This window comes from Amblyomma americanum, chromosome 6 (assembly GCF_052857255.1).
Source record: "Amblyomma americanum isolate KBUSLIRL-KWMA chromosome 6, ASM5285725v1, whole genome shotgun sequence".
Taxonomy (NCBI): Eukaryota; Metazoa; Arthropoda; class Arachnida; order Ixodida; family Ixodidae; genus Amblyomma; species Amblyomma americanum.
In genome coordinates, this window is record NC_135502.1 from 109,291,032 (window position 1) to 109,300,815 (window position 9,784).

General features: G+C 47.8%; 1 protein-coding gene across 2 annotated transcripts; it reads right to left on the reverse strand.

The window, feature by feature from the left end:
- Positions 1-4,474: 4,474 nt before the first annotated feature.
- Positions 4,475-9,688, reverse strand: LOC144093976 (heterogeneous nuclear ribonucleoprotein A1, A2/B1 homolog). Of its 2 annotated transcripts, XR_013306366.1 has the most exons (7): positions 9,531-9,688; positions 8,563-8,781; positions 7,638-7,893; positions 7,122-7,526; positions 6,975-7,035; positions 5,734-5,796; positions 4,475-4,647 (listed from the first exon to the last, which is right to left on the reverse strand). XR_013306366.1 is itself a non-coding variant. In XM_077627765.1 (6 exons), exons 1-5 carry the CDS (start codon positions 9,684-9,686, stop codon positions 7,004-7,006), a joined length of 1,068 nt encoding a protein of 355 aa, XP_077483891.1. In that variant the 5' UTR covers positions 9,687-9,688; the 3' UTR covers positions 6,567-6,908; positions 6,975-7,003. The 2 variants fall into 2 exon arrangements, 1 of the variants encoding a protein (XP_077483891.1); XM_077627765.1 differs by lacking the exons at positions 4,475-4,647; positions 5,734-5,796 and adding an exon at positions 6,567-6,908.
- Positions 9,689-9,784: the final 96 nt, after the last annotated feature.

A 9,784-nucleotide genomic window follows, 5' to 3' on the forward strand; every position in this document is an offset into this window, starting at 1 on the left:
TTTCAGTGCGCAACATGCATCAGGGTCAAGCGCCCAAGATGACACACTAATGCTTTTGCATTCACAGCACGCAAGCAGTCTGAAGTGCCCTCTGAATTTTTCAATGTTAACCAGCCTGCTAGTTAGCAAGTCTTAGCTGTATTCTGGCACACGACGTTGCTGAAAATGCTATGCCGAAAAAAGCGCTCTTCTAATTCAAAAAGCTTATTTTTTAAATATTTGTGACAGTTTTACGTGAAACAGCCTGCAGAGTTTTCAATCACATATTTAAGAAATGTGTATACACGGGTTCTCCGAGCTAAAGTGAATCAAGACTTAAAAAAAAACTATCTTTCAAACTGAAATCAAGTGATTGTTGTTATGCAAAATACTGGCCAGTATTTTTTCATTCCACCTGCGTTTATATTTATTGGACATTAACTTTTTATGTATTGCTTTAAACGCTCAGTTGTGAACTAGAAAGTTGCCGAGTGCCATGGAAATGGTCTGGCCCAGGCACATGCTTCCAACAAAGTAGCCTTAGTAGTACAGCCCTTTTTATTCAGCAAAAATGGGAGCCCACAAATTAAAAAAATACTACATGTCACCATGCACCTGAATGAGTCGCGATTGCAATGCTCTCAATCACAACTTGATAAAGCACTGCCAATGACAGAACTGTGTGCTGCTGGTTTCAGAAATATGCGCCAGCTGCTGTTGGCGCAGAAAGGTTTAAAGTACTGAAGCATATTTTAATGTGCATCCTTTTCAAAAGTAAGGAGCCCAAGGCAGCCCTGTAGCATGCGTGGAAGTTGCGAACGGCAGGGTCAGGAGTTTCTCTCACCGTCAAGACATTTGGAACACTGATGATGCATAACACCATGGCCCAAAAGCAGACTTTTTTGGGCTCTACATTTGACGAAGGCTGTACGCAGGTAAATAACAGTTCATAAAGCCATGCTCTACATTGTGCAGCTACTTTCTACGTTAAAGACCCAACCAAGCAGTTAATAATTGCACATATTGTTGCTACCTCAGGAATGAGTCAGGTTGTCTAAAGGGAGCAAAACCTGTTTTGCAGTCATGGCTGTTGTTGGCTGTGGGGGGTACTTTCTCCAGGGCAAATGGTGTGCTGTAACTGAACTTAAAAAAAAAACTCCCCAGCTTACTTACTGGCCTAAAGGAGTATCAAACAGTAGCAGGGAAATGAATGTACTCTCCTGGCATTGTACGTGAAAGGGGGTTGGAAGGATGGTCACAGTACAACTATTGCTCATCTTGACCTAATGCAATTAGTCTGGGAAATTTTTTTTTCTGTGTGTTTCAATCCTCATCTCTCAGTAACAACCTGTACCTGGCATTATGAAGAAACTAACAATGTGACAGCTATAAAACTTCCATTTAATTCTTGCCTATGCAGCGTTAGGCACCTTTGGCTTTAATAGACGCAAGTGATCTCCATAAAGTGGCAGACAAAATATATGTTGGCGCACAGAGGCGATTCTTTTATATTCGCTTTATATAATGATGGATTCAGACTTTCCTGATTCATGGTTGATAGCATGTAATAAACAAACTGCAAATGCAGTTAGGCAAATTCAGGGCAAACAATACAAATTCAGTACAATTAAATATTCCTTACCCTTGAGGCCACATCAGTTGCAACTGGGCACACAGTCAATTAGCTCTCAGACAGCATCATTTCTTGTCAGTTGTGGACTGTTTTTAATTCACATATACCACATGGATTACATATTAATAGTGTTCAGTAATGTTCTCCTGTTGGAGATGATATTTTCATTATTCAGTGAAAGTTAATGATGTTACATGTGTATGAAAGCTTGAATAACTTCTTATACATTGGCATCACAAGTGGTGATGCAATGCTGCCACTGGTGCACTATAGACCTTTTCAACGTGGGCACCACCCTTTTGCTGCCTGGACCAGTTGCATACAGCAGTCGAGCGAGCAATATGACGACACCCAGGCTGGAAAGGTCTGCAGTCTCTGAAAGCTACAGCACACTGACCTGTTCATCAGATGCGAAGCATATAATGCTACCTTGGTTCCCAAGCAAAGCTGTCCTTACAGCGAGTCATCCGCAGTAACGAACCACGAAGAAAAAATATTAATAAAAAAACGCGATGATTAATTAGTGTCTTCTTCTGTAGTCAGTGAAGTTGAGACACAATTTTGGGAGCTCCAAGCTCATTATCCTGGCCGTGACTATGATCGAAATATTGTAGTGCAGCGATGCACCTACTGGTCTGTGTATGATATGACTGCATTTCATGGCTAGGTGACCCAACTCTTAATACGACCGTTCATACCCCGTGACCCCATGACTCAATCGGCTGACAGCTGCTCAATTACAATTCTATGTAACATAAATTGCAGACAAGAGTTTTCTCCACAGCCATTCATGCAACACATGGTGAGAGGTGTCGACACAGCAACTTTTCACTGTAAAGCATGAAACCAGAAACAAAAAGGACATTAGTCATTCATTAGCACTTTTTCACTGCATTCCTCAGGTGACCTGCATTCAAAATACAGAAAACGTAACGTCTAGTTGGAGTGTCATAGATTTTATCCCCTTCACTGTCCATAATAACCCAACTTGGGGCCCAATGGGCTCTGTCCATTTTCTTCCTGTCGATTGTTTGGAAAACTGAAATAGAAAATAGGTCTTTGAGGAAAGCAAATGGCACAGTAAGGGAAGGTATAAAAAAGGAGTGAAAGAAGAAAGGAAGGAGGAGCTAGGTGCTGTAGTGGAGGGCTCCAGAAAAATTTGGACCACCTGGGGATCTTGTTCATTCATGACATCACAAAGGACACAGGCATATTTTGCTTCGTATTAAGGAGGTGCAAATTGCATTGAAAGAGTTTGGTGCCCAGAAAAACTGTCCATAATTTGAGTCGTCCACGTCAATGGGGCTCATATTAACGAGGCGTACGACTGTATTTCAGGAAACAGCGAGATGTCCGATTGCACAAGGTGCCGGCTTAAAAGCGCAGGGTGCAGGCAGCAGTGACTTCTGTTCGCAATTGCAGTTCCCACCACTGCTACAGCCACCAGCGAGGCGCGCTGCGTGTCCGCGTTTCGACGGACGGCACATGGGTGGTAACGGTCGAATGATATCGCTTAGTAAATCTTTCGCTGGCCGTTTTGTTCATTATGGCCGTTTCACATGATGCGATTGTTGCCGCAGCGCAGTGCGATTTCTGCCGGTGTGCGACAGAAATGTAAGTACGTCGTTCTCGTCGCAGGGCCACTGCGACAGACTGAAGTTGGTCGTGCGCACTGTCGCAGCGATGGCCACAACGCGGCCGCCGCGGCGGGTACCCGTCACCATGCTTTTTCGTCTTTTGCAAGGGGCAGACGGCTCCCGCCATATCTCGTCAAAAAATGTCGCTGTGGGATCGTCCTCGCCGTGGTCATGCAACTCGTAGCCCAGCCCATGTCGAGCATCGCCGCTAACACGATAGTGCGTACAAAGGTCATCGCTGTGACCCGATACGCAAAGCACTATGGTATGGGTAGTTCTTATATCGGCCCACAGGCGGCATGACAATCAGTAAGCACTCAGGCGCAGCCCTACACCGACTCGATTCAAGGGCAACAGCTGCGTTAGCTGCGCATTTAGGAAGCACGAATTGGCGAGTTACTTCTACATGATACAAAGATCAGCTGTGTCGACAAACATTCGAGGCCACAGATATCAAGAAGCAGAGCGATAGCTGCGCAAATGCTCCGGTCCAGGGTTCTCGGCATACATGCTCATTGCGGTAGTTACTTAGGGTGCCAGCTGTTCAGAGCTGCGTCAGGCTCCATTGTCCTTTTCTACGCTTCCCTCTGCTTTTACGCCGTGTGCCGTTGCGCAGCTCCGCGCCCATACTGCGCCGGCATGGCAAATATGTTCCAAAAATACTGGCCTGGGCCGCGCGTAGCCCAGGGCTCATGCGCTGTTGCTGTTTGTACACGCCCGAGATAATCCACGCTAAGCAAGAACTTTGCTAATTCGCGCTCGCAAAGAAAGCCCGCACGTGGCTTTCCTCCCATTCAAGCGAGCAAAAATTTGACGCTTCGCGCGAGTGTACGCGACAGCGTGTTGCAGCGCTGCCAGAACGTCCACGGAACACGATCGCCAATTGGCAAATCGCTGCCTCTAGGAGGCCTAAAATTGGATCATAAAATTTTCCTAATTAGCACAAAGCATTGGCTTTTCGATAATTCCGACCTTTCCCAAAAATTCGTTAACTGACCGCCGATCGCACACCGATCACGAACTACCATACATACGCTTTTAACCCAATCCCAGATTCCGATGCGCAGTGGCTTGTGGACAGAATCCACTTAAGCGGCACGTACACACCACCAGCTGACCGTAGACTATACTTTCGCTACTCGCAGTACCTTATATACTGGAGCAACCTGTACAAGCACGTCCTTAGCAGGACAGAGCATGCAAATTGCCGCATTGACACACAGAATTGGAGCGTTTGCCCAATATTTTATTCTTGGCGCTTTGGTGCGGTACAGCAGCGATGTCATGCTGCAACAAACGCTTTGGGCGCAATAGAATGCACCGGCCTGCCTCAGCACGAAGCCACATTGGCAGCACACCCCGCAGGAGGGTCCAGCTCCTGGGGAAAATGCAAGCTAGCTGCAAATAAAAAAAAGCAAAGAGTTCACAGGTAAATGAAATTGCAGTCGTATAATGCAGCACGAGCATTTAACAACAGTTCAGAAAACTCAAAACCCCACAGGACATACTTATGGCTCGGTAGTACCATTGGCCAAGAGGACCAAACCAGTTTCTTCAACCATCTAGTGGTGCACAGCAAATGTTGGCAAAAAGCACTGTTCAAAATGTCGGACAGCACAGCCGCTAACACTAGTAGCAATACAGGGCGTCATTATAAGCACTTGACAGGTGGTTCCTTGTATTCATATTTGAACAACGCAACAAAACAATATGAATCAATACAAACTCGCCCAGTTCGCAGCTTTAATGAGTGTTCCTTGTATATGGACTCTGGTGGTACTCGAGCATATCATGGAGGAAATGTTAAGGACTGCTTCTGTACATTCAGAGCAGTGAAGTTCAAATTAAAATCATGAAAGCTATAGTCATACAATGCAAGTCTGCAGTGAAGCTCTGCTCACATTCAGGACCACCACACAGAATTCAACAAAAAAGTAGTCCATAGTTGTTTTTCCATTACCTAAACAAGAAACTGACCAATATAAGCTCTAGAATTTTGATACCTGGCTCATTTAATGTACTCAAACATTAAAAAGCAGATTTCACTTGCTGTTGCGTTTGGCTAGCGGAATACAGGGCACACCAGGCGTAGCCCAGTGTTAGCAACTGCAGTTTTTTAAGTTGTAGCCTAATATAGTAGCACCAATATCTTCACAATGTGCAGTTTGATCTGCCTAGGTTCACTATACAACATACTTCGTGGGGGCATGACATGTCCTACTACTACTGTCCACGGCAGACAAACTGGTAGTATACATAACTGTACTCTGCCGACAGGCTAAAACATTTCCATGCTCACCTTGGAGTTTGCTGCACACTATTTAAAGCCATTATTTGAAGTCTCTCATTGCTGCCCACAGTAACACAGGCAAACTACACAGGCTGCAATATTCCGTGCATATCCGTACTGCCCACCGACCATGCAAAATCAATTGCACAAAAAATTTATTCCCTGGAAAAATTGCATATCAACGGAGCACATACCTTGTGCTTTCACCACCAGCAACTCTAAGCAGTGTCCTGGAGCATCAAGGTCAGTCTGTAGGTCTGAGGGCAAAGCAATAGAGTTAGTAGGCTCAGAACTGGTGTCCAGGCTTGTAGCAACAGCTGCGTCCAAACGTGGACAGCAGTGCTCTCAGTGAACTATGCGCACACCAACACTTGTCCAAACCATCGATAGACCACATTCCACAATGTCACTGTTCCTAATGGAATGCATAACCATTTCCGGTCCAGTGTCCCTGAACGACTTTTTTGGGCCAAGAAAAAAAAAACTGCAAATGGATCACTGCACAACTAAAACAACGTACTGCCAGCAAACTTTTCCAAGCTTGGAGAAAACTTCGAAGCCTACATACTGGATATCGAATAGGCTGTTTGTGGTCATCTTCAAGCTAGCTGGCATGCACTACTGGGTACAAAAGTCGCTACAATGCAGTAGACAGCCATCAACCAGTGGGCTTGAAATGCTTCATGGAGAGTACAGCTGTCGCCCTTGCTGCACACTTCTGTCCCAATAGCACAAACACAGAAGATGCTGGTTCAGCTGCAAACAAGTTACCGACCGGAAAGGGTTAGGAGACCCCCTCGTAGAACATGCAGCAGCCCCCGAGGAGTATGAAAGAAACCTGTGCTTACCTAAATGGCCTTCCTGCAGCTGACTTCCTCTGCGAGCTACGCTATCCACGCCTGTCTACCAGCTAGACAGAAGCGAGCTCCGGTCCTTGGCCAGCTCCAGCAGCCGTGCCTAGCTGCCTGCCTTTTACAGGGATAAACTACGGCTCACGACAGAGACAGAAACAACAAGACGCGCTCTGTACACTAGGTGCTGTGTTTTGCAACACTAGACTTTATTGAGACCCAGACGAGACAACATCTACAGGAGGCTTCTCCTCTGGCTAGAGAGAGCGCAATGGGGGAGAGACAGTGGTGGTAAATGTGTGAGAAGAGACAGATGGTATACACATAGGCGCATAAGTGATGAGGACGGGGTTCAATGTGATGTGCTGCGGCTGGCTCTTCCTTGGAGGACGCACTGCCTGAGCTGCTGCTGGCACAGCTCCAGACCTGGGCTAGCCGGTTGCCTAGCTAGCTCGGACCAAGCTGCACTGCCTAGCCCTGGCTGCTCTCTCTGCCCTCTCAAAGCTTTGCCTGCCGCCCTGCGGGTTCGGAAACACATTGCGTCACTCCCGGGCCCACACAACCAAGCCGCCCAGAGTACTCACCTCAACAGTTAAAATCGCACTGCCGCTGTTTATCTCCGGTAGCCCCCCGCACTGCCGTTGCCTGCAAAACGAACGTGGGTGCCATCAGCTCCCCCCCTCCACACAGAACTGCAAGAGCTCATCTCGCCAAACTGTAGAGAAACTCACCGTATGGGCCAGAGCCACGCTGCGAGTAGCCTCCAGGGCCTCCACGCATTGGTCCACCACCGTAGCTGTTGCCATAACCGGAGCCGAAGTCTCCGCCACCGCCACCCCATCCACCCTGGTTGTAGCCATCACTGAAGCCGCCTCCGCCACCTTGGTTCCAGCCACCACCTCCGTAGCCGCCGCCACCGCCTCCATAGCCACCACCGCCAGAGCCATAGCCGCCACCTCCATAACCGCCGCCGCCATAGCCACCACCTCCATAGCCACCTTCCCAGCCATCACCGCGGCCTCCACGACCGCCCCTGAACGCAGGCCGCTTGTCCTTCTTGAGGTTCTCCATCTCCTGCTTGGAGAGGGCCTTCTTCACCTCGGTCCTTTTTCCTTTCAGCATGTGGTGGCGCTTCACTGTAAGGGAAACAGCAAGGCTCAATAATACGTACTATCACCTAGAGGCGACACTAATTGCCCCATTCAACAAAGCCAAATGAGATTGCAGGTATGCACAAGTGTACTTACGGACAATCTTGTCCACAGGGTCGTAATCGTCGTACTCGACGAAGGCAAAGCCACGCTTGCGGCCGGTGTCCTTTTCAGTGACCAAGTTGACAGAAAGGATGTTTCCAAACTGGGAGAAGTAGTCTCTGAGGTCAGACTCATCAACGTCGTCCTTCAGGCCACCAACAAAGACTTTCTTTACAGTGGCCTGCGCCTCAGGCCGACCAGCTTCTTCGCGCGGAACCGCCCGCTTGGGCTCCACCTCGCGGCCATCAACCTGCACGCATTAAAATGCACCTGTATTTCCACTCAAGGGCGGAGGAGCCTTTAGTTTACTACCAGTAGCGAGTGGATCGCACTGCCCCTTGAAATGGTCCCAAAGCTTCAAGTACTTGGCAGTATGCGCGAAAGCCAGTTAAAAGAAACGAAATCGGCACTGGGAAACATACAGAATCTCTAAGCAGGAAATTGCCAAAAAATATACAATTGTAGAAGCGCTCTGCTGTTTGTGCGCCAGGAGTTTTGCATACTAAGGCATACAGTCAGGTACCAAGAGAGGCACACGTGGTGCTTGTGGAGAGGAGAAAACTGCTGAACACGATACTTTTCTGTAAAGGGCTTCACCCGGCAGTGGAAAGCAGCGGGGCTGATTTAACCAATGCAATGGGGTGCAAGGACAGTGAAGGGAAAGGAGATTTTAAGCTGGTAGACGTAACCAAGAAAAGGTTATCTGATTGGTGGTTAAAATCAAGACAACAGTAGAATTTTTACAAGTCATGGCTACCCTATTTGAAGGGTTCAGCCTTATCCATCCATCCAGTACATGTCACAGTGAAGGATCAAGTAGTTTCCTGTGTTAACGCAATGCGAAGCGGGTAACTGTTCACAATGCACGTCTCCCATAATTAAAGCGACCACATCTGAAACCGCAGGCAAGACCACGCACCTTGTGGGGCCGCGCAGCCTGCGCATCGTCGACCATGTGCGCACGTCGGAAGGTGATGAAGCCGAACCCGCGGCTCTTCTTGGTGCTGGGGTCGCGCATTACCACGCAGTCCACGACCTCGCCCCATTGCTCGAAATGGCCCTTGAGGCTCTCTTCAGTCGTCTTGTAGTCCAGGCCGCCGATGAACAGCTTCCGGAACTGTTCAGGCTCGCTCTCATTCTGCGGGAGAAAAAAAGGCGTTCAACCGATTAAAAACCCGATTTAAGGTACAGAAGGATGCCCGGCAAGACAACCTCAATTCGAAAAGTTTCCTTTTTCTATTTTGATCACGCGCAGGCAATGCAGTCAAGCTACAAAAGGAGCCGACAGCAAGGAAGCGCGTAAGAAACTGCTCGAGATGAGGTCCACTGGTAGAGAGAACAACGTGCGGCGTTTCCGGCGTCCGTACCGGCGTCGCTAGGCCTACAAGCGGACGACGAACAAAGACGCCTACGCATAATGATGGTTGGCAGAACATACAGGCCACAAAATTACGAGTATTAATCGGTGCTGCAGCGAAAGTGTGAAGATCTGGGCAAATGTTACTCGCTAACCAACTGAACCAATGAATTCTCAAAGCACGGGAGGGAAGAGAACCGCCATTTTGATACGCAGAAAACGAGGCTTAGGAGAACGGCGTGATCATTTTTTTCCTGGACTAAATTAATAATGTTAAATCACTTTGTTTGAACAGATTACAGGAAATAATGAGCAGCTACTCGAGAAGCTGCCCTTTGGCATCTGTTAAATACACTTCGACATGACCTACGCGCCTCACCTACGAGACGCCGGTATGAGGTGACGCTAAGCTAACTGCGACACAGTCATTAAAAGGCACTAAAACTAGAGAACAAGCAAAACCTCGAGTACAATAGCAGCTCCATTAGCGGTATTCGTCCTTGGCAGGCTTAATAAGTTAGAATGCTCACATCTTGGGCGCCCATTTCGTCGAAGGAATTCTCAACACCAGCCAGCACAAGAAGACGCCACCGCTCAACGCCGACTCCTGCACGAAATGGCGGAATGCCACGAATGCACGGTTGGCACGGTCTAGCGAATGAGCGCGTGCTGTCTGAGAACGTCATCGCTTTAACTCGCCGCTTAAAAAAATGTTTCTTGCCTGTAACTTTGAAAATAGTTCCTTAAAACAAATTATACATTTTATTTTATGAAAATAATTTTG

What these genes read in the sequence shown, in the direction of transcription:
- LOC144093976 (XM_077627765.1), bottom strand. Translation starts at nt 9,686, where the DNA reads ATGACGTTCTCAGACAGCACGCGCTCATTCGCTAGACCGTGCCAACCG. An exon ending in AGGCTGCGCGGCCCCACAAG is followed by an intron (nt 7,894 to 8,562) that starts GTGCGTGGTCTT and finishes TAATGCGTGCAG; the next exon opens with GTTGATGGCCGCGAGGTGGA. An exon ending in CCCTGTGGACAAGATTGTCC is followed by an intron (nt 7,527 to 7,637) that starts GTAAGTACACTT and finishes TTTCCCTTACAG; the next exon opens with TGAAGCGCCACCACATGCTG.